Source organism: Cyprinodon tularosa, unplaced genomic scaffold (genome assembly GCF_016077235.1).
Source record: "Cyprinodon tularosa strain WSP-4 unplaced genomic scaffold, ASM1607723v1 ctg6, whole genome shotgun sequence".
Lineage (NCBI taxonomy): Eukaryota > Metazoa > Chordata > Actinopteri > Cyprinodontiformes > Cyprinodontidae > Cyprinodon > Cyprinodon tularosa.
Window position 1 is genome coordinate 355,657 of NW_024039340.1, and position 25,367 is coordinate 381,023.

The window sequence follows — 25,367 nt, forward strand, 5'->3', positions numbered from 1 at the left end:
AGGGATGCAGCATCTGGAAAACCCTGGGCAGCACTTGCCGACTCTCCTTGGCAGCCCACCTCGTTCGATATAGATGAACTGAACTGTTAAACCAGAGTATCCAGTGATGGGTGATTCCCCGCCCTAGCTGCTGATACTGCAGATCCACAGCCTGCCTCTTTAATAGACACTTTTAATTATCCCATTGTCTGTCTGACTTTGAATACTGAGCCCTTCTGACCTGCATTCTTACATAGTGCTACTATGGCATCCCCCTTTTCCCCCCATTTCCCCCAATGCTTTCTCATCTCTGACACTCTGTTACGCTGACTGGAGTTTGCTAAAATTAGTAGTGCTGTGTAAGTTTACCAAAACATTTTTGTACTCTGTTGGACTTCTTTTCTCTGGCCCCTCCTCTGATCTGTTTAGTTATAACATGTTTAGTCACACATTGTTATTCAGATGTTGAGTCTTTATGTGGAGTCCTGAAAATGATGTTGGGCTTCATAGATAATAGGCAGACTTTGTGGAAAAAAACCTGGTCTAACTTAGAGAGAGGATACCATCCTCCTTTAAATGATGCAGCTTTTCTTTCTAAGAATTTGGCAACATTTACTGGTCAGAGGACCACTCCAGATGCAGATCAGGAAGCAGAGTTGCAGTTTAACACAACTCTCTGCGGTTTCTCTATCATTACCCAACTGTTACCCCTGTCCAGAAAGTGTCCTACCCATGGAAAAATCTAATTAGAAAATAATCCTGAAGGAGGAATACCAAATCTTGATTATCTAATTATAGGTAACCAGACAAGATCGAAGGAGTCAATATTATTTTGATAGTTTTAAGCATATTTGGATTTTCATGATCTGAACTGAAACTGGTAGGAAGTTATTAGTCCCAAAATCTGCCTCAAATGTAAAGTGTACCAGAGGACAAGTTTAATTTGCCTCAATAAACTGCTGCTTGAAAATTGTAATGCCTCTTAATGGTACTGTATAAAGGTGGTATTACATTTTTTAGGGCATACTCAAACATTATTCCCTGTCTTTACTCTGCACCACCTTTGCCCATGCATCTTGGCAAATTAAACTGGTTTTCTAAGCAGTTGCACTGGTACTTCTGTAAGAAATGGGGTACAGCCAGATGTTTTCTCGTCAACGTTATCGGCTGCAAAACTGAGATGCAAAACTGTTTGCTGTTCTAAAACCAAAACACCACAAGATATTCCCCAAAAGTAGACAGGAAAAGAACATTAATATACTAAACTGGCAAAGACAGAGGGCGAGCCACACTCAATGGCGCCATCTGTGCCAACCAGCATTGTTTGATTTCAAGGAAAGATTGGGAATTAGAAAACTAATGTAGAGACTTTAATATACTTTAATAACCAACCCTAACAGATTTGAGCACTAATAAAACAAGATGTCATACTGATATATGTACTTTAATTATTTATTTTAATATTTGATACATGTGAAATGATAATCAAGTTTGATAGAAAACAGTAAAATGTGTTATGAAGTACTCAACAAAATATTTATTTTTTAATGCAGATTAGTTTGTAAGGTGAAGGAAAATAGTGTAAAGGCTAAGCTTATCTCAAAGGTCAACTAGTTAAATATGCTCAGTACCCTTTGGCCATCAGTGAGATCAAATCATGATAAATAACCATGCATGCACAAGATGAGCTTGGATCAACAAATAAGCATGCGTAGGAGAAGAAGCCTGCTGAACAGGAAGAGAACATTAATACTCCACAGATAAAGCTCTCGATCAAGATTTGACCCAATATATGATTCATCCTGAATTATTTAACCATATAAAGACTAAAGACTGGGTTCCTTACACAATAATATCTATTATTGCTAGATAAAGTTCATTCAAATACAATCCGAACAAGCTGTTTAATGATGCTTCTCTCTCAACTCCCCCTCTCTCTTCATTAAGCATTATCAACCTCTCTGGCCTAATCTCTCTGATATTAGTGTCTGGTCTCTACCACCTAAGTGACTAGCTGGCATTCATTAGCGCTGCATTTTAGCCAAATCAATCACACTACGCCCTGTCCGCTAGGCTTTCTTAAAATGTCATCCTCAAACTTCTCACAATCAATTAGGCTGGAGATTAATGGGGCCAATTTGCTGCCATGTTGGCCTTCTTTCTCAGATGGAAGGGTGGGAGAAAAGTGTGTTTACTGTCTTTGCAAGAAAGACATCCAAGTTTGCATGGTGGACATACTAACAAATATCTTGAAGTGTGAACAAAATTATCTCAAGTAGCGAGTTATATTATTCAGCTCCCCTTAGGAAACAAACAAACAACAACATCCCTGCCATAAAATGTGTAGTTTATTGCAGATTATACTGGTTCATTGGGTTGTTTAAAATATCTGAAGGTTCATTCAAAGTGTTTAATGGTTAGAAAATACTTAAAAAAAAGAATATCTAAAGTTACAGGTAAAATTTAAATAGCTGGAGCAAGTCAACACAGGCAAGCATGAGACTATAACAAGTAATAAATAAGAACAGGAAGAGGGTGAGTATCAAAAAGCTAATCCAAAAACATTAAAAATACACAGAAATACAAAAACTAACAGAAATAAAGCAAACAAAACTACGTGATGAACCTAAAACCAAGATACCCTGAAACACTTATCAGGTTGATTGGCAGCAACAGTGGATTCTTTAAGATTCTTTTTATGTAAAAAAAAAAAAACATCTTTGCTTCAACATCTAGGCAATTAACATTTGGGCGGTTGACTCTTGGTATAGAAGAGTCTTAACATAACATAGGTGGAGTTCTCTTTATAAAGCTGACCTGCCTTACATGCTGACACATCATGAGCATCCTGGCCTCTATCAGGTTTGTAGAAAGTGATGGTTTCTAAAAAGTCCAAAAAAAAAACCAAATTGAGCTATTGCATGAGAGGTGAGCTCCGGATCACTCCTGACTTTGAACCCACCTGTTCAAAGTTTTACAATAGTGCTTTGAGAGACAAAAAGCTAATCAGTAACAAGAACAACATTTGGAAAAAGGAGAAAGTCAATGAAGAAGTGAGAGAAATCTAAGAACTATTTTAATTTGTTCTTCTCCACAGACAAGATAAACAACAATTTCTAATAAAAAAGACGGCTGAGGGAAAAAATATTTTTAAAATTTTTGAATCGCTTCAACCCTTTTTAATATGCACAGCCATAAACTAAAACATAGCTCAAAATCATTTCCCAAAATCCATCCATCCATCCATCCATCCATCCATCCATCATTCCATCCATCCATCCATCCATCCATCCATTTTCTTCCGCTTATCCGGGGCTCGGTCACTTATCTGCGACCCGGCCTGTTAAGAATATTTCGCAAAATATTGTTAAGAAATGTATAAATTTAGCAAAGCATTTTAAATTTTGTTTTTATCTCCCTCTCGCCACTAGGGAGTGCTGCAGAACCCCCAGCACCCCAACTTCCCGTGGCCATGCTTATTAGTACCCCTATGTTTATTTTACTTGAACTTTATAGAATAATTAATAAACCAAGTTGTGAAATTCTTAGTTTACGGTATATTTAACATTAGGGATGCTCGATATTGCCTTTTTTGCTGACATTCGACAGCCGATATTCCAAATGTTGAATTTTTCTATTCCGATATAAGCCGATACCAATATAAACTAATTTGACATCATGCCAGTCACAGAATGTAAGCATAACCTACATTTAGTGCGATGCTCCACTACACACTGTATATTCCACAAACAATTACCATTGTAGAGGATAAAAACAGCATTTCAACTTCAGGAAAATGAAAAAAAATGACATTTATTTTCAACACTGTCTCAAACAACATTTTGGAATATACTTTACCTGAGATTAACCTGCCAATGAATATTCAAACAAGAGATAAATCTCTTTTCTTCACAAATAGGACAAAAAAAAGTGTACCTCACCAGTACAGCTGTATTGCACCGAATTGAATGTAAACACAAATGAAGTCCAGTGAAGGATTGCTTCTGAAGGACGAAGTCTTAGTTCCCCCATGCATGACAAGGACCTTACATTCATTGCAAATCGCAAACTTCAAGTCATCATTTGAAACTTTAAAAAAGTTCCACACCGCAGAAATTTTCGTTACAAACAGTTTAGCTTCGCTGCTGCTACATAGTTTGCCGGCTGGCGCGGTTTAATGACGTCGTCAGGGAGCGTCGCGTGTTGGCAAGAGCGCTCGCTTCAACATATTACGCAAAATCTAGGCATTATATTATCGGCTTTTAATTATCGGGGGGGAACCCGATAAGGATATGGACAGATATCACATAATTATGCTAATCATCTCTATTTAAGATGCAAGTATTTTAGTAGGGCCCATTCTTCTTTACTTCAGTTCTCTGAAAATCACCAGAATATCAACAATAATGTATATTTTCAGAAACACATAACTGCAGATAACTTATTGTTACTCAGTAACATTTACTGAGCTATGAAAAATTCCAAATTTTGCCCTGACAAGGGTTTCCTGTCCAAACTATTTCAAAATCTCACTCCAAGGTTTGGTGAATAGTTGGCAGACCTGCAACATATATCTTATGGACACCATCCTCTATAAAGAAATCAGTCCCTTTACATGGCTTTCATTGTATCTTTCTAGTGTAACAAGGCTTGTATGTTATGAAATCCATCTTTATCTGTTTATACATTTTCTCTTCTTGCCACTCTTTCAAACAGCAAAGGCAGAATATGTGGATTTCAGAAACTACAGATTATCTAAACTCAACTGAGGAGTTCTGCAGCTCCTCCAGAGATAGCATTGGCCTCTTAGCTGCTTGTCTGAGGTCAGCTATGTGGACAACAGTCAATTCTTAGTAGGTATAACTTTCAAATGAAAAACTTAGTGAATCTCCAAAAGATATTTATAGATTGGGATATCTTTATAATATATTTCTGTTCTAAACGTCTCAAAAAAACTCTCTAGCTCACCCATTTTCTGAGCTCCTAGGCCTGTAAAATGTTGTCTACTAATGTAAACTGCTATCTTTATACAGGTTAAATTATAAACACTACTGAAATGTACAAACTTATTTGGTGTATATTGTTCACAACTTTTTTTTAGAAGTATCTGAATGAGACAAGACCAATCTATCTATCTATCTATCTATCTATCTATCTATCTATCTATCTATCTATCTATCTATCTATCTATCTATCTATCTATCTATCTATCTATCTATCTATCTATCTATCTATCTATCTATCTATCTATCTATCTATGCTAACATTTCCTGAACACCTGATTTCAACATCTGCTCTGCAAAATTTTAATTCAGGAGCATCATCAGGCTTGTCTCCTTTATTAATATATACATATTTATACATTTACATATATCTCCTTGGGGTGAGGAAAAGCTCCACATTTTTTCTATCACTCATTATCCCATCTGATTCAATCAGACTCAGGGTTGGTCTCATATAGTTGTCATAGCGACTCTCCAGGGATTAAAACAAGGTGTTAGGGGATGTCTAATGTCTCCACCTGAAGGATCAGAGCACTGTGATAGAGCACTCAAAAACACACACACAACTCAGCATGGCAGCTACACTCAAAATTGTGAGCTGATGCGTGGCAGCTTGTCTTGTTCCAGCCCCATGTTAACACTCACACATGACAACATGATGTACAGAGCGGAGGAAGATGAGAACTGGTTGACACACAGCACTCTTCCTCTGTGTGGTGGCTGTCATAGAGAAGCAGGACAGATAAAATAGGCATGCGAGAATAAAGATGACTAGTAGAGAAAGCTGGATAAAGTACTAATTTGTGAAGTCTTAAAGAGTCAGAGTTTTTGGAGTGTTGCTCTTAAAGGCATGAAAGAGGACTTTTGGTGGGACATATGTCCGACAGCTGTTTGGTGCAAGTTTTCTACCAGTGGCGGCCGGCCCATAGGGGGCGCTGGGGCACCGCCCTCTCTGATAAGAAGAGAGAAACGTAAAATATATTTTTAGAAATTAACTCATAAATGTCAGTTTTACTCTCTAGAGTGTGTAGCTATAAGCAAAACAAATTATATAAACTAAATTTCCCTATCTACTGTCATTCATTTGTGGATTTCCACAGACAGACTCCTACAGTCTCTGTCTTGGGGCTGTGATTAGACTGCCCCACAAGTGCAGAAAATCTGCCAATCATGTACTATTGCTAGGTGAATTTAATAATTTAATGGCCAATCAGCGTCTCAGAATTTTATGGTCTTGGGGCTCTGAAAATACTGCCCTTTAACAGGCTTCTGAACCCAAGCGCAGGTGCTGACAATTAGAGGGACGATGGCGAATGTAACGAGCGAGGTGCAGGTTCCACCAAATTCGGTGAGATCCTTATTTATCTACCCGTTTGCCAGAAGAATATCCCTGTTGTAGGATATGAAAATTTCATGTCATGGTTATTGTGACTGTGACGAATCCACCTCGTCACTTAAAACAACCTCTCTAACTTTCCGTGCCACACATTCATTCCTGTTATACTGTGCTTGTGAGGACCAATACACTCGCGCTGAGCTCTACAGTAGCGGTCCATTAACTTAAAACACACAAGCTGTTCCTGGTTACCTGCTGGCGTATTGAGGGGGGAGGGGTTGTACGTGATGACGGGGACTTGTCATCTTCAGTCTGGCGGCATCTTTGCTGGAGGCAACGCTCAGTAAGCGGTTAAAACGCCAGAGTTGTTGGAACGTGGAATTGACGTCACCAACACGTGACTCGCTAAATGTTTGTCAGATTATTATTTTTTTATTTTATGTTTAAAAGTTTGGTGTAATTGAAAAAGTCAATGAATCTGTGTAAAGGAATTTAGTTGTAAAAATAATTTTTTTTTGTATATCAATTGTTTGTGGAGGTAATATATGGACAAAACTGATTTATGAGAAGAAATCAGAAATAAGAGAGCTTAAACTATTTAATGAGGACTGTGGGAAGAAGAGCGGCCATTTTTGTTTTCTTTTTCTTTTATTACATTGCTGGTAACTGGAGGGAGGCTGAGGCCCAGAGTATCATGTATATGTTTAGTTTCTTTTGCACCCTGTTTTGAGTTTTTGAGCACAATAAATCATCAACACCGGTAACCCGACTGAGCCTGGATTCTTGGAGGCCAAAGAACCCCGTCACAGTGACCAAAATCATCACTGTTGCTGTTATCAAGGGCGTAGGTTTGATTTCAACTTTGGTAGGGACACTATTCTTCAGTTTCATTGGTCCTTTGCAAAAATATGCATGCTCTTTTTTTATGCTTAACGTGAGCACTTGAGCTTCAGAGAACAGCAAAAGCTAAAGAGAACAGCAGCATTTCTTGCTACATTAATACAAATCTTATAAGCACTACATGCTCTATTATAAGCTGTTTATCAATATTTAAAGCATCACTGGCTCTGATGAATGTGGAATTAGGACTTTTTCCACTTTGAAAAGGATTGCATTTAAATTTACCTGCTACTAAGACAGTGTCTGTTTAACCAAATATAGTCTAAATATGTCTGTAATATGTGGATTTATCCTGTGTTTTCTTCTGAAGATATAGAATTGTGCAGAGGTAAAACACACTCTTATTTTTTTTTTATCTAATATGCTCTCTCTGGATCATGCAAAATAATACATTCAAGGGACAGCAAATACATGTATTGTATTTACATGTGCACTGGAACTAGAAGAGGAACTGACAATGAGCATTTAAAGTATTAATAGAAGTTGTACATCTGGGCTGTAGTTACTCTGTGTAGCTAATTTCATGTATTTTATCTATGGCTGAAACAATTAATCATATTAACAAATTATTTAAATAATCGTGAACTAATTTAGTAATTGATTAATCGTTAACTGGAGTATAGGGCCACTAAAATGTGCCTTTAGCCGACAGAGCGACCCACTTAGAGCAGGAATTATACCAAGATTGTAAAAAATATGTAAACATTTAGCATTTAAGAAGTAAAAAAAAAAAAGTTTTTGTCTGTCAATATTCTCCATCAAGAACTCCTCCAAAGGAAACGTTTAAACGTTTCTGTTTCACCTGGTTTCATTTCATTAAAGATCTTCTTTAAGGAGCCTTTGGCTATCTGATTAAAAGATAAAATAAAAGAAATCCTAACGTTGTTAACTTACATTTCTCAAGTTCCACAAATCAAAAAACTCTCTCCTGCTTCTTTACAGAACTCCAATCAGAAGCTTTCGCCTGTTTTAGCGTAGATAATATTTTTTTTAATTTGGACTAGTTTCGTAGCCCAATATTAATTTATTTTAGCGTCTTTTTTTTCGTGCTCCAAGCACCCACGCGCGCGCACATACAGACTAGAAAACACGCAATCAGAAAGAGAGAAGGCGGAACTTAAGGCAGAATAATCAGAGTTAAACCGCGCAGCACAGTTGATGCGCTGCTTTGTGAAAGGGACAGGAAAGAGCAGGCAGCTGCAGCTACCAGGCAGAGGAGCTGCGAGAGGAAAAGAAGCGGCTGCTGTATAGTAAATTATAAACATGTTGTTCACATCCAATTATTGGTAGGGACAAATAGGTCCGTCCAAAATTTTGGTAGGGACATGTCCCTATGGTCCCTATGCAAACCTATACGCCCATGGCTGTTATTATTTAGTAAATTAAATCATTACTGTTAAATTGTATTTATTGTCCAATTGTTTATTTGAATTCTTATTCTAGATTAGTTGGAGACATACACTAGGCTATATCAGCCACCCCTCTCGCACACTAATGAGAAAACGGATTGAAATATGAACAAAAAGGGGACTTTTGAACATATTCTTAATGCTTTCATATTTCTTGTGCATGGATGCCCTAAAATTGAGAGTTTCTGTGGACAGATAAATACAGAGAAATACCTGCCTGCAATTAACACCGACAATTTGTTTTGTGTGTTGACAGCAGTATGCGTGAAAATAACACTGGTTAAACTTTTACCAATATAGACATGTTAAACTTCCTTAGAAAGCTTAGATTTATCCAAAATTCAACCAACAAGTTTTTTTTTTAGAGACACTATATGCACCAAAGCACAATTAATAAAGAATTAGCAGCATGTTCAATCAGAATTTCTAAAATAAAGCTCAGACTTCCTACATTTGAAGCGATCCCGAGGCTGTATTGGGATTGGCTAATGTTTTGTAGGAACCCCCGCGGCCAGAGTTTATGCATTTTTTTTTTTTTTTCTTGAGGGGGCTGGGAATATAGGTGCAAGAAAACCATCCATCAATTAATTCTTTTTAGACAAATCTGGACTCTTAATTTCTATGAAAAATCCTGTTTATAACCTTTAATTCCAGCTTCAATCCCCCTCCTACTGTTTGCTCTCTGAGCAATAAATAAAGTAGTGTGGGCTGATATGTTCTCCCTGATTATCCAGTAACAAGCTGAGATCTAATGGAATGATGCTACTGCTTTAATCTGCGAACAAAAAATACATTCAACCAAGTCAGATGCAGCCTCTGCTTATGTCCATTTCGATGCTCAATTGATCAGTTTAACATACCTTTAATTTGTTGTATAATCATTCAGTTAAGGGAAACATTATAGGTGTGAAATAGGAGTGTATGAATCAGGGTGACCAACACATGTTGGACAACTTGGAAGCATCTTATCTTATGCAGGGGGGGAAAGTAACGAATTACATTAACTCATATTACTGTAATTGAGTACTTTTTATGAGTAATTTGTAATTTTCTGAGTAGTTTTTGAAATATGTAATCTTTACTTTTACTCGAGTAAATTCAACCTAAGTAGTTTTACTTTGCTACATTTAAAACCCCCTCACGATACAGAGTAAAAAAAAAATTAAAAAAATACTGATGGTGAAAAAATGAAATGCGGCCGGAAATGTAAGCCCCTGTGTCATGGAACCGACACTTAATCGCCATTAAAAAACAGAAGAAGACTTTTGACTTTTGACATCACTTTATTTACACAATTCAAACATATAAACAATTGATGTAAAAACAAGTGTCGGTTAAAAATCACTATTAAAGTAAAACAAGTGTCAGTTAAAACCATTAAATGAGGAGCTTGTTGCGTTTTAGTTTGATTTCTAGTATCTTTTGGGCATTTAATTTTGTGTGCATTTTGAAAACTTTAAAATGTAGTTTAAATTTCTTTATTCCTATCATGGTGTTGTCTGTTGGACAGTGGGACTGAAAATAGTTTGCACTTTATGGCACAGGTTGTGACTGTCCTTGTGCTGTGAGGAAGTATGTTCTTTAGCCCAGCTGATCTTTTGCAGTGTGGATGTCCACTGAAATATGCCTTGAAATTCATTTAAACACCTTGTGGTCAATTCCATTCATGACTCATCCTTTTTTGCATTAAATAATTCAAAGTAACTACTGTAATCAACTTTTACTCAAACTACATTTTAAATGAAGTAATTTTGTACTTTTACTTGAGTAAATTTTGAGATGGGTAATTTTACTTTTACTCTGAGTAAAGTTTAGGCTAAGTAAAGATACTTTTACTCAATTACAATTTTTTAGTACTCTCTTCACCTCTGATCTTATGACACCAACCGTCTGAAACCTTCATGCTCTAGATGCTTAATGCTGTGGTTGTTGAGCAGCTCTATTCTATTTTTCCTATCTAGAGAGTGGCTTGGCTTTGTTTTCTTTGATCAGCTAAAACACAAAAATTGTTTTAACAGTTTGGGCGAGAAGGTCTCCTCTATGAAGGAGCAGCAGCGACATTAAAGTAGGCATTTCTAGATGTTTCTCCACACTTCAGTGAGAATGTATTTTAGTAGAGTAACAATGCACCACTTTCTTCCTTGTACACAAACATCCTTTCTCCTGACTTTTTAAAACCTGTGGAGTTTAATCCTATTATATATATATTTTTTTTCTCATATATTGACAGTTCTGCAAAAGGGATCACAGCTTGCATGTAGTGTTGGTCTTCCAGAAAACTCCTGGGTCAATTTTTGTTATTGGTCGAAGCTCTGTGTCAAGTTACAAAATTTCAGATTTCTGAACTCCATTATCAGACACGGGCTGATAATGCCCGTGTCTGCTTCATTTGCTTTAGAAAAAGTTCGTTTTTTTTTTCTTCTTACTTTTCTGATTAAATTTGACCCAGTCAAATGCGAGACACTGAAGTACAGGTCGTAGTCAGATTAATGTTTATTCTACAACAGCTTATGTTAACAGGTCAGGGAGTCCTGCTAAGACAACAGAAATCACAAGGGTTACTCAGAGATGCATAAATCGACTGACATGTTATGTTCTAAGTAATTTAATAAAGGAGTATTATTAAAAGCCTTGTAATTAGCACATAAACGCTCATGATATATGTCCAGCAATACACTAGCCTCGTGAGACCATCCTGATCTCGCGAGCTTTCAAGGTTTCACTCGCAGATCAGTCTGGAGACTCTCCGTAAAAGAAAATTTGGAGCCATTCACCAAACGAACGTCCAATCAGCGTTGGCTTTGAGGCGGGTTGAGGTGTGACGCAACGAGAAGCGCGACAGTTCAGTCTAAAGAACATGGCGGCTTCAGGCGATGAAACTAGCGTTAGCGTGGCTATCGAGCAAGTTTTATCGGAATTACAGAGTATTTCTTCACTGAAAGGAGAGCAAAACACTGCTCTGGAGGCTTTTCTCAGAGGAAAAGATGTTTTTGCTCTTCTCCCGACTGGTTTTGGCAAGAGTTTGATCTATCAATTGGCTCCTCTTCGTCGTCGCTCTGTTATTATGTCATATGCTTCGTTGATCTGATTGGTTTATTTGGCCCGTCTATCACCAACATAGGCCAATCAGCTAACCAGTATTTTCACTCCTTCCCAAAAGTTCTTCAACGGAGGGTTTCCAGATGGATATGCCGAGCAAATCCATCTGGCGGAGTCAGGTTAGCAATACACTGCTCAAAAAAGTAAAGGTAACACTCAATAACACATCCTAGATCTGAATGAAGGAAATAAACTCATTGAATATTTTGTTCTATAAAAAAGATGAATATGTTGGGAACATAGTCACCCAACATTTATCAATGTAAATCAAATGTTTTAACCAATGCGGGTCTGTTTGGATTCACACAGCAAATTAAACTGTAAAAACATAACAGGCTGATCCGAATTTTATGTAATGTCCTTAAAACAGATCAGAATGGGGCTCAGTATTGTGTGTGGCCTCCATGTGCCTGTATTACCTCCCTACAATGCCTGGGTATGCATCTGATGAAGTGTCGTATGGTCTCCTGAGGGAACTCCACCCAGACCTGGACTAAAGCATCTTCCAACTCCTGCACAGTCTGTGGTGAAACGTGACAATGGTGGATGGATCGAGACATGAGGTGCTCAGTCATATTTGCTCAATCAGATTCAGGTCTGGGAAACTGGTGGGCCAGTCCATAGTGTCAGTGCTTTCATCCTGCAGGAACTGCTGACACACTCCGGCCCCATGAATTCCAGCATTGTCCTGTATATGGTTTCACAAGGGGTCTGAGGATCTCAAATTATTTCAAGTTATCCAGAGCTATCGCTATAGTTGTTCTGCTACAGACTAAGACTGCTGGAGGACATAGGGACCCCTTTTTCATCACTCTGCTTTATTCTATCTCTATTTTTCCACTCTGCAAAATCTGTTTGACCAATCTCTAACTCTAGGCTCTTTCTGCTTAGCTTCATCTGGTCTGTTTCTGTTTGGCTGTGACTCCTCCTGGACAAAAATATTAGCTGTGCTGCTTTCATCAACAACTTTATATATAGATGTTTATGCTCTGCCTGTTTTCCAGTGTAGTCCTGTTTCTCTGACTGTGACTAACTGGATGTGCTCTCTTCATCCTCTGACATGAGAGCTGGCTCGGAGCTCGTCTGCCTGGTTATGTATTTCCTGGACGGGCTGTGTGTGGAGCTGGATCAAAGTTGCCTTTTGTATCTGCTTCTTTCTGTATGTCTGCTTCTGTCTTCTTGAAACCTAGTCGGCCTCAGCAGATGGCCGCTCACACTGAGCCTGGTTCTGGTTCCGCTGGAGGTTTATTCCTGTTAAAAATAAGTTATTTTTCTCTCCACTGTCGCTACAACAATGCTGGGTGTGAGGGATTGCCTTAGAGTCTGTGAGCCTCCTACAGGTCTCCTGGTGTCCTGGCCTTTCTCCTAGTAGGGCCTCTGACCTCTGGACCCTATGCTGACAGACACATAAAGCCTTCTTGTCACAGCTCGCATTGATTTGCCATTCTGATGTGCCAGCATTAGTATGAAAGCACCGCCACCATTCAAAAGTGACCAAAACATCAGCCAGACTGCATAGGGTCAGAAAAGTTGGCTGTGGTCCCCCACCTGCAGATCCACTCCTTTGACTGAGTCTTGCTAATTGCCAATCATTTTCCCCTGTCATCTATTCCATTTTCACAACAGGATGTGAAATTGATTGAAATCAATTGGTTGGATTTCATAGAAGTTTGATTCGATTAAAGTTATATTATGTTCTTTATCAGAATCAGAATGAGGCGTACTTTAATAATCCCAGATGGAAATTACAGAATTACCAGCTTTTATTTTTTTGAGCAGTATACATTATTTTTTATCAGTGAAGCTAACAATATATACTCTATTTTTTATTGTTTAAAATTTTATAGCTACTTCAAAGCTCATCTGTTTAATTGAGCTTTAAAGTCACCAAAGGAGCAATAATTCAGTAAGTTTTGTCTGAGAGACATACACTGCAAATAATCTAAATCTAGATAAGTCATTTTTTCTTAAAATAAGTGCATTTGTTCTTGAATTAAGGAGGTAAAAGAGACATGTTGCCAATGAAACGAGACAATTTACACTTAAAATAAGAAAACACAATTGCATTGTCTTATTTCAAGTGCATATTATTTAATTATTGTATTTTAAGAGTAAAATTACTCTCATTTACCTACTCAAATTAAGGGTGAAAACACTTAACTTAAGAAATTTTTACTTATTTCTAGATCGTTTTTGCAGTGTACACTCAAAGCACACTCATACACGTTACCCGCAAAGGTGATATATGAACACAAAACAGGAATATCAAACAGCAAAAATACATGCTCTCTCTCGTTTTCACTTGCACACGCACCAGCAGACGCAGCAATGCACAAACACAAACACACACCCAACCAGATTTTAGCAGTCGTGGCATCGCATAAACCTGGCTGTGATCTTTAAAGCTCAGCCTTTGGGCTGTAAGTTAAATAGATAAAGAGTGCAACATGTTTGGAATTAAAGCTGCAAAAAAACACAGATACACACAAACCCCAGGGAGTGATCCACAAGAACTCATATTTTTCATAATTCCACTTAATAAATCAGCTTAGCTGTAGCCAGAACTGGCTGTTGAGTAATAACTGGTCCTGTTTGGTTTAAAAGCTGAGGCCAAATTATGAGGAATTACTAAGCTAATAATGTAAAGGTATGAAGTAATTATGAAGAATAATTTGCCCTCTGACAAGCTTAAAGGAAAATAATTGAAAATTATTCATATTGCAAATTGGTGGAAAACTATTTTGGTAAAAAAATAACGCCATTTAACATGCAAAAAAAAAAAAAAAAAAAAAAAAAAATGACCATGATAATAAAAACAATGACATAGCTGAATTAAACCCAGGCGTCTAAGAGGCAGCATTTCCCCTAGATAGATGACAAAGTCCCGCAGCTATTCAAAATAGCCCTTCTGAGTCAAACGCCAACCGAATGGCAGCCCACTTCCCTGCGATTCCCAGCAAAATCCCCTCCAACTTCCAGCCACTGGCCTTCTCCTTGGGCGTGCATTTTTTTTTTCTTCACTCTGTGCCCTTTCATTGAATTACAGAATGACCAGGAGATGATGCCTCTCTTTAGATCTTAATGTCCACAAATCATGACTGAAAGAATATTTTAGTGCAAAGATTCATGTTTAAAAATAACCTGTAGGGGACCAGCCAAGAGCCCATCAAGGAAAGGCTACTACTGTAGACTGGCAAAATGTTTTTAGATTTGTTTCCCCCTATTAATGTAGGTTGAAACTCTGTAGTGGTGCCAAAAACTCAAGTGGTGCCATATTCCAAAACCATTAAGAGAGGTTATAAAGCATATGGATGACATAAATTGTATGGAAAAACATCCTTTAAAACTTTTAATAACTTTATGAAGTTTGTGCCTGATAAAGAGGGTTCCTTCTGATGAAACAGAAGCTTTCCTGATAAGCATCTCCTGCATGAAAACATTATATTGATTAAAATTGCATTTTGTACATGTTTAATGAAACATGATGCAGATGATTTAAGATGTTTCTATTCACAGATTTCTGCATGTTACGACATTTTATATGATCAGTAACAGAGGCATGTTAATGACCTTCTACCCCTCCGCTCTGCTTCTTTAAAAAAAAAAGAAAGGTGGGGGAGGGGTGTGATGTCATCTGATGAAAGGTAGCTAAAGCTTTTTTATTACTTTTGAAAGTGATTAGAGAAAATAGGTAATTTATGTGATTCAAAACGGGGGTTTGCAAATATTAACTAAAGCTACCGGTGGTAAAATGCAGGTTACTGTTATCTTGCAACAGCAGACTGCGGACCCTCTTTGCAGAGAAAAGCTGCAGGGGTGTTCTCTGACGATCCAAGTTTTTTAAAGCTTTTTTTTTTGTTTAACTGTTTTCGTTTATGTGATTGAGCTCATACTTACAGGATTTGAAGTCCAGGATTGGCTGCAACATCCATCTTTGAATTAAGATACAGTTTGTAAAAAAATGTGCTCTCTTTAATCAGCTCTAAATGGTTTTGATTATTGACACACATGTTAGTTTATGGTATAAATCTCTGCATAACAGAGTGAAATATAAAAAGTGTTGCTTGTCCTTGGTCTCCAATAATTATGAGTATTCGGAAAAGTGGTTTCACTAAACTTGGGAATCACAGGATTTAAATGTCCCTTGGATCTAATGCAACGGGGTGGCTGGGATGGATCTGATAAAGGATCAGATGCAGCATTCAGTCAGTAACTGATATCCTAACAAAGACAACATCCATCCATCCATCCTCCATCCATCTATTTATTCATCATCCATCCATCCATCTATCTATTTATTTCTCATCCATCCATCTATTTATTTCTCATCCATCCATCCATCCATCCATCCATCCATCCATCCATCCATCCATCCATCCATCCATCCATCCATCCATTTATTTCTCATCCATCCATCCATTTATTTATTATCCATCCATCTATTTATTTCTCATCCATCCATCCATCCATCCATCCTCCATCCATCCATCCATCCATCCATCCATTTATCCATCATCCATTCATCCATCCATACATCTATTTATCCATCATCCATCCATCCATTCATCCAACCATCCATCCATCCATCCATCCATCAACCATCCATCCATCAACCATCCATCAATCCATCCATCCATCCATCAACAATCCATCCATCAACCATCCATCCATCCATCCATCCATCAACCATCCATCCATCCATCCATCCATCAACCATCCATCAATCCATCCATCCTTCCATCCATCAACCATTCATCCATCCATCAACCATCCATCCATCCATCCATCCATCCATCAACCATCCATCCATCAACCATCCATCCATCCATCATTCCATCCATCCATCCATCCACCATACTTTAGGTTGGGATCTGGAGGCTTGTCCACTTTCTCCACCAGAGGGCGCCTGAGATCTTCCTCCTGAGGGCATGAGCTGACTTCTACACACCTGTTTCCTGTCTGCTCATCAGGAGACCTATTTAAGGAGGAGGAGGCTGACACTTCCCTGCCAGAGTGTTTGCCAGTAATGGTATAGCAAGACCTGAGCCAGCCTGCCTGATCTGAAACCCTGATTTTGTGAACCTGTCTGATCCTGTTTCTCTCTGCCCCACAGATCCTGACTTTTCTGGAAACCTGAAATCCTGGAGATAGAAATCTCTGTCTGGAATCTGCCTGCCTGCCCTCCGCCTCAGTCTCTGCCTCTGCCCTCAGCCCTCTGCCTGCCGACTAGCCTCTGGACCCTCAAGGTTCCCCCCCTGCTGATCAGATTCCTCTCTGAGCAGGTATTTAACCCCGTCATCTGTAAACTGCAAGTTTCCTGGATCAACTCTAACTGCTCTGTCCTCCACAGTGGTGTTCCTCCCGTGACCAGTCTGAAGAACCAAGAACCTGTGCATCGTTTACTTGTGAACATTGTCAGAATAAATCATTTAACTTTTTCCCTGTTTCAAGATTGGTTTCTGCATGTGGGTTAGACGCCTTGAACCCAACATGACACTTTACTCCAGTACTTATTTTCCTCCTACTTCCGACTTCTACTCATTGCATTGTCACACAAGTATCTGTACTGTCTATTCCTTACATTTTTAAAACAAAAGTGACTTGTTACTCTTGGCTTCGTTTTAATGCAGAGGTCACGGATTAGAGGACCGCGGTCCGGATCGGGACCCACCTGATTCAAAACATTTATAAATTACCGCATATCTGACAACATTGTCTAAACGTCACTTGCGCCGCTTCTCCTGTTACCCCGAAATCCCACATCCTCTGCTCCGCCCAGCTGCGCTCCAGACCTCCTGCGCAAAGCAAAGCCTACAGCCTCCGCTGTTCCTCCCGTATTGCTCCGCTCTGACTTATCCTCGGAGCTTGAGGAGAGCATGCACGATATTATCATTAACTTCGTAGGAGCAAAACATGCGGAAATGAATGCTTAATTTAATATGACATATTTAAAAAATCCTCATCAGCATCCAGCAGATGTGCGGTTTCTGATGAAGATGAGAAATCTGCTTCCTGGTCTGTTAAAGGACCAATACTTTGCATCCAATCATTTAGATAATAGGTGTTAGTTTTTTGAAATATATAAGAATTATGCTTTAATTTGTAGTTATTACCAATCTGTTGTTTCTATATTTTAATTTGACAAACAGGATCTTCTCGCCGTTCTTTTTCCTGTTTAGTGCGATTGCAATAGTGGATCTTGACCTAGCTGGAGCCTGAACATTTAGAGGATGTTTGGCTCAACCTGCTGCTGTGAAGCAGGATTCTCCACCATGAACAGAATCAAAAATAAATATGGATCCAGGCTCAATATGAGCACCTTGATATGTGCTTGAGAATGACTTTGTCTCCATTCAAACCAGGTTTAAAGCCTTGCAGGGCAGCCTGAAGCCCAATGCGAACATTAAGACAGAAATAACAATAATGTTTAATAAAATATGTGAACCAGGAAATGGTCTATATATCAAACTGAAAGATTGTTGTTCTCTACTTCAAAAAACACTTTAGATTTTAAAATGTAAAAATATTCTATTTTTTTTATATATATATTTTCTTATCTAAAAAAATTCTATGTATAACATGAATGCATAAAAACCAAATTTTATTTCACTGTTAAATTCTATTTAAAGTAACAGATCATTAAAAATGTCTCTGGACCTTTACTGATTGATGATTTCCTTTATTCAGATCCCGCTGATTTTTAATTGGTTACCCCTGGTTTAACGTTTATAAATATTTATTTCACGTCATGTGCGCCCTCCAATGCAGATCATTGGCTCCATCCACATCTAGTGAAAACTAGTGTCATTGGATGAGTCGTATAACACAAACACTCATTGGTTAGCTAAAGGAAATCATCAGAAGCAAGCAGGTGTTCTTCAAACTGCTAATGTGAATTGTCTATGCCATGCTACAATGTAGGATTCAGAAAAAGATGTTGAAATGTCAGAAAGGTCGGACACAGGCGAGAGCGTATCAGTAGATGGAGACCGACAAGACCTCCCTCATCCTTGGCCCTATCTCAGAGAATTTTTTCGAAATAGTCCAAAAATTTAGCTTTCAATTCATATAGTGGCATCTCGCTGTTTTTTTTGTTTTTTACTTTATACTTTCATACTTTAAGTAGTTTTTGGAGCACATACTTTTTCACTTTTACTTGAATAAAGAGGTCAAGTTGATGCTTCAACTTTTACCAGAGTGTTTTTAAACTGCAGTATCTATACTTCTACTTAAGTAACAAATGTGTGAACTTTTGACACCACTGGTGGCTTTATAGGTGCATCCATGTTAGCACATCACGTTCAATGTGTTAACAGTAGGCCTATACACAAGAATGATTCGTTCTCAAATCAAAAATATACGTTGGCGGTGGATCCCAATCTATGAGAATAGATTAAGGTGATTTTTTTTTTTTTCTTATCGTCCGATTTGAGTCTGGCATCAACGCATTAACTATTGCGCTGTTTTTGCTATATACTGCTATATATTGTGTTTTTTTATGTTGTTTTTTTTTTCAAATTTTGTGATTTTAGCCTATTTGCAGTATCTGCCATTTCAAGCCTTTCTGTGTTTAAGCCTAAGTATTGTTATAACTCTATGGCTGTAACTCCCTGTTTCATTACGTGCGACAGCAGGCCCACTTTAATCATATTATCACCACCTAAATGGCTTGAGGGAGAAATTTAGTGTCTTACTCTCATTAAACGTAATGTGATACATTTGACAATCGCCTCTGCGATTTTAAAATTAGCATTTTTCTAAATTGCGATTATATTGCAAATGCAATTAATTGCCCAGCCCTACTGCAAATTGGTCTAAAATGAACATGTTGATCAAAATGTTAAACATCTTTCAGCAACAGATAATCTAGTAGGAGGGATATCATGAAACGCTGCAATGTGTACAGGTGTCAATCTGCAGAAGAATTGCAATGCAGTCACTTGATCTATATCCATCAATTTAGAAGAATAAGGGCATTTATTCTAACAGCACTTTTATAGGATAGTCCTAGTTCTGTATTACAATCCACAATGTTCTATTTCAATCATTCCACTGAATTTATTTTCTCATTTTAATCCCTCTTAAAATCACTTTTCTTTTATCTTTCTTCATAATAAGTATCTTGTGTGGAAGTATATCCTTTGTTATTGCTGCATATAGTTGAGTCCTTTTGGAGCCAGGTATATTTAACAGCCATTACTACCTTCACTTTTCCTCACTCAAATGCCTATAGACTATAGACACATGAATGTACAGAAAGTGTTTTGTTATAAAGCAATTCCTTTAAATATTTTTCAATTAACAGGCCAGAAGCTGTAAACTGTGGAGAGGTTGGTGGGAAGCGGGTAGAAATCCTGGTATCTACAAAACAAGAAATGCTTGTATGCTGATGGGGTAAATGTTATGAGTTATTCACCCAATCCTATCTGCATATGAAAGTAGCCATGTGCCCACATTAAAAATGGAGCTTAGTGGCTGAAAGCATTTCAACAAACCTGCTTTGAGCCAAACAAAGCCCCTATATAAATGAGCTGTGGGTATGTCCCCTCCTGATATACGGCAGGGTGGAATTTTACTTAAAAACAAAACAAAAAGAGTTTACAATTTCTAAAGCTCACAAACCGCCATTTGGAGCACTGAGTTGTTGGTTTAAATCTTCTACTTGCAGATTTTACAATAAAACAATAAATCATTCTCCTTTTAGAATTTGCTGGCGTCTTTCTTGGTTGAAGCTCTGCCAGATTGCTTCTACTTTTTTCTTCTCACGTCACAAAAATGTCCAAATAAAGTCATTTCAACAGAAGCTCTCTATAAACCTCATACTCTGATTCATCTGAGTCATATTTGTATACTGTAATTCATTAGGTTCCTTTAAGAGCGCTGGTTATTTGAGAATTCACAGGCTTCAGTTTCTCTTTTATCAATCGTTCTAATAAGGAGACAGCGCTATTGATAAAATATAAAATAACTTAATTATAATTCTGAGCAACAAGTTCCCAGTACTGCTGTAAAATACAAACATAGAGGCTAACTGCAAATTCAAATGGACTTTATAGAAATAGTGAATTAGGCAATCTCATAAATAGTGTGATATCCGACAATGGCTGAAATAGTTTGTAAGCAATGAATAATTCCTACCTGTAAAATGTGGCTACCCAGGTGAGGTTCGAAGATCTCAGAGGCAATGGCACTGGGAGTCCTCCTCCGCTGAGTACCGATAGCTAAAGCAACGGGTGCACACACAACAAAAGAGAAAGCACAGGACAGGACAGAAGAAGACCGGTGAGACTCAGACACATTGATACGAGCAAAGCTACATCCACACACAAATATGTGTTCCCACACATAAACACACACACCCACGCACATTTATACAGCCTAGCATGACAAACACACATGGCACAAGACAAGAGGAACCGGTGAGGTCATCATCGAACAACTAACCTAGCATAACATTAAAAATTAGCTCTGTTAGTTACTCTAACTGTGATATCTTTAGCCATGTTGATAACGATAACCATTCCCAAAAAGTTAAAAAACAATCCACTCAGTGTATTCTCATTATGAGTTCATATGAAATCGCACGAAAAGTTATGCACTGTAATTTCGTACGTTTTGGACGTTTTTTTCGTCGTATGCGCATAAGCATCTGACGCACCATTCACGAATATAGAGTATAAATCAGAATTAGCCCTAACCCTGACCCTAACCCTAAGATATAAAACAGCAAGCAACGTAGTGAGAGACATGAATAAGTGATGATTGCAGTGTTTTTCCCAGTTTTACGTCCGTCCGCGGATCTTTTTTTTTTCTGTCTGCCAGCGCATGCGCACTGATGTGGTTTTTTGAGGAAAAACGTCCAAAACGTATGAAATAGTGTGCATAACTTTTCGTACGATTTCATACGAACTGATAATGAGAATATGTTGATCCACTGGACCTTTTTTCAAAGTTTGAAGACGTTTCACTTCCCATCCAGGAAGTTTTTGTTTAGAAAACAAGCAAATTTAAACAGAAGAACGGGTCCCCCCTTTTGGAATGGAGCTCGTTTGGCTTCTTTTGTTAGCCTGCTATGCCCCATACCTGTCTATGTCTCTGAAATGGGGGTCATTAAGGGGAATTGTTGCCCTGGCTGAATAGGTAGGGTTTTCTGTTTCCCTGTAAAGGGGTTGGGGTTGCAATGATAGCGTGAAGGGATCAACTCAATTGCTGCATTTTAGGTTTTTGAAAGCTGAAAACTGAGTCCACCCCCTTGGTTAAAGGTTGTTTTTTCTTTCTTCTTTTTTTCTCAAACTTGGAAACAAAGTTCAGTGGATTGTTTTTTTTTTACTTATTTGGAAGGACTATGACCTGGATGACTGAGAATCTCCACCACCATAGCGATAACCATGTTGGTCTGATAAAGTTGGCAGGTTTAACATTTGATTAAAGTTTACAAAACATATCTGGAAAGGAAAATAGCACTGAAATGTTTTAGACCAGTTTCTGTTAAACATGAATAAGGAGATCCAAGGATGCTAAAACTGACTGTAATTACTTTTCTATGAACTTATTTTACAATAAAAAAAATCCTATTAACATATTGTGATTCAATTTGTACAAAATTCCTTTATGTATTGCTATATAAAACTTTGAGATGAACAGTTCAAAATACTGTTTTCTTCGATAAACATTTGAATGAGAGCTTTATCTGATATGTTTATTTTTGTTTGTATATATAGTTTGCTCAGTAACAACAACAACATAACACAGAACAAAAGCCAAAGAGCGAACTCCAGAGGAGAACAAAAGAAAAGATAGGGGGCATACAGTAGTAGCTATTTAAAATTTTCCCACTTTCCTTATTGGGCCCTTGTCTGGTTCCCTAAAATTCTCTTTTAAACATCAATCTTGTAAAGGCCCTGTAATTCAGTGAAAGGGTAGAGCCAGAGTAAAAAAAAACGCACGCCAAGGACTCACAGGGGAGTAGGCTGCCATTCCGCAGAAGTATGACTGGGAAGGGCCGTTTTAAAAGGCTGAGCTGTGCATACGTCAATCATTATATAGATCACATCTAAACATTTATAAACGTTTGAGAAAGTATGTAGACACGTGGTCTTCAGCATAGTCCAAGAAGGACTTCCATATGCGTCCAAAAATGTCAGAGTGGACGAGGCATAGGTTAGAAGGTCGAGAGGGATATATTCCAAAATAAGCTTCTTCCACCCAAAAATAGTAGGAGATTTATTAGAAACACATTGTAACAAAATATTCTTTCGAGCATAGAAAATTAGGTCATTATACAACTGACTCTTGCTTTGATTTTGGATATGTTTATTTGATAGATTGAGGGGAGTATTGAATGACACTTCACAAGTTCCGAAAGACAGTTTTTCAATGCCGGAAACTTCAGTGTCCCTAAGTAGTGTCGTTTCTTTTTTTCTCTGGGTCTGTAGAACATAAACCACTCCGTTAAGAAATGGATGTAGTTGTTCGGGAGGTTTTCCACGCTTTTGTAAGAAAGGAATGGCATCAATCTGGTATACCCCCATTTTCAAACAATGTTTGTTTAGCAAATTTGACTTTGTCTGTAGCATTCTCCTTCAGCAATGTGTTCAGCAAGCACCAGATGGCATCGAGCTGCCCAAACTTAGACCACAGACATTTTTTTTTTTACATATTCTAGTTCCTTGAGTCTAAGCTTTCTTTTTAATATGTTTTGTTGTTCTGCAAATATTTTTCTTTTTTTGCTGCAAGTATATGGTATTATTGATATTCTACAAAATGCCTTAGCTGTGTCCCAGAGCAAGGAGGTGCTGCAAGCAGACGGAGAATTGACAGTGAGGAATTGTTTGAATTCTGTTCTAAAATACTCGCCTTTTTAAAGGTATGATTTAGATATAATGCAGAATGGTCATATATAACAATGTGCTCTAGTTTGCATAATGCAAATTGTCTTTAAATTATTTTAGGGAGAAAAAAAATAGTCAATACGTGTGTGGCATCTGTAGGGGTTGGAGTAGAAAGTATACTCCTTTCCAGCAGAATACTGTAGTTTCCCCATAGATCCCGGAAAATCTGTTTTGATTTCCCTGAAATGGGAAGGAAGCTAATGGGGAGCCTATCAATCAGTGGATTCCTAAGACAAATAAAACCACCTCCTAAAATAATATTTTCAGCAGAGATCTGCCAGTTTTGCTATTATTTCAGTTAAGAAGTTAATAGGGTTACCTGGTGGAAAATAAACATTCAATATCACCAAATTCTTCCCACTTTATCATTGCTCTAAGAGGTACATACCTCCCATTTGCGTCTTTAATACATCTATGACTTTAAAGGGCATGGATTTTTAATTGCAACTCCTCTACCTTTGTCAGTAAAAGAGGAGAAAAAAAACATTTTCAAAACCGCATTGTTGAAATTTTAAATACACAGAGTTGTTTAAATGTGTCTCCTGCATCAGCGCAATAACTAAGCCTCCCTTTTTAAGGGCTAAAAGGACCTTTTTTTCTTTTAATTGGTGAATGACTTCTCTTAATGTTCCATCTAGATAGTCTTAGCATTTACAGAATAGTATAGAGTCATAATGCAATACCACCCAAATAATGATTACATACAAGGACTGCAATGTGCTGAGCTTAACAGGAACCAACCAAAATTAACAGATTCCTTTACTAAGCACGTGTGTTTCATCTCCCTGATGACAACACACACAAAACCAAAGTAGGACATTTATTACATATCTATTCTTGCCACGTACCACTTAAAATTCTTAAGAAAGCACAGCTGAGCAGTTAGATTGAAAAGAGTTGTAACCACAATTACTCACATCCCTTGTCCTTATATGGAAAGAGGAGAACAGAGAGAACCAGAACATACAAAGAGATCAGATCCCTTACACCATCCGGTCCAGACCATTTCCTCCATGATCTTCCACTGGCATAATTTCTGCCTAAACTGTCTACAATCTACATTGCTTTACCCGGTGAAATAGAAATCTTTGCTCCCCCATCAGGTACAATCCTCACCCTGGCCAGTTAAAGAAGAGAATACTGGATTCCTGCCTCCCACAACCGTCGCTTTACCGCATCGTATCCTTTGCGCCTGCGCATGGTGTCTGCAGAGAAATCCCGATCTTACAGTTCTTATACATCAGAGACTGGTCCCCGTGCCCCACGTGGTTTTGAGAACCTGCTGTTGATCCTGGAAGTTATGAAATCTGATCAGCACTGGCCTGTATAGGCCTGGGTTGTTGAGCAAGTCTGCCTTCTAAAGTTTGATCCACTGGTCTCTTGCTCTTGGTCTCGACTTGAAGAAATTTGCACAGCCATTTTTCAAAGAATTTTAGGGCTTGATCTCTGTGGCCTGGCTCTGAAGCATTTTAGTCAGAATGTCTACTTGCCAAGTTATTGAGGAAAGTGATTTCCTCAATAACTTGGCAAAGAGCGGGTTCGAGTGTGGTGGCCCTTCAGCTGCTGGCACCTCAGCAGCTAGCTCCATGTTAGCAATATTATCTATGCCAGTCACTTGAGAATCTACTTTGCAGGACTTGTTGGGTTTCTTTAGGATTTTGGGCAGCATTGTACTGGAGTGAGTCAGAAGAGCGTTTGGTATTCGTATTACCGCATTTAATTGAAAAGTCTTAGGAAGAGGGTGGCTGCT

At 38.1% G+C, this 25,367-nt stretch overlaps 1 protein-coding gene across 1 annotated transcript in view; it reads right to left on the reverse strand.

Annotated features, from left to right (window-relative positions):
* Positions 1–25,367, reverse strand: part of LOC119797819 (neuronal PAS domain-containing protein 3) — a 464,035-nt gene that overhangs the window by 216,988 nt on the left and 221,680 nt on the right. The window contains 1 exon segment of the mRNA XM_038307041.1: positions 20,865–20,947. Coding sequence (XP_038162969.1) covers positions 20,865–20,947 — 83 coding nt within the window.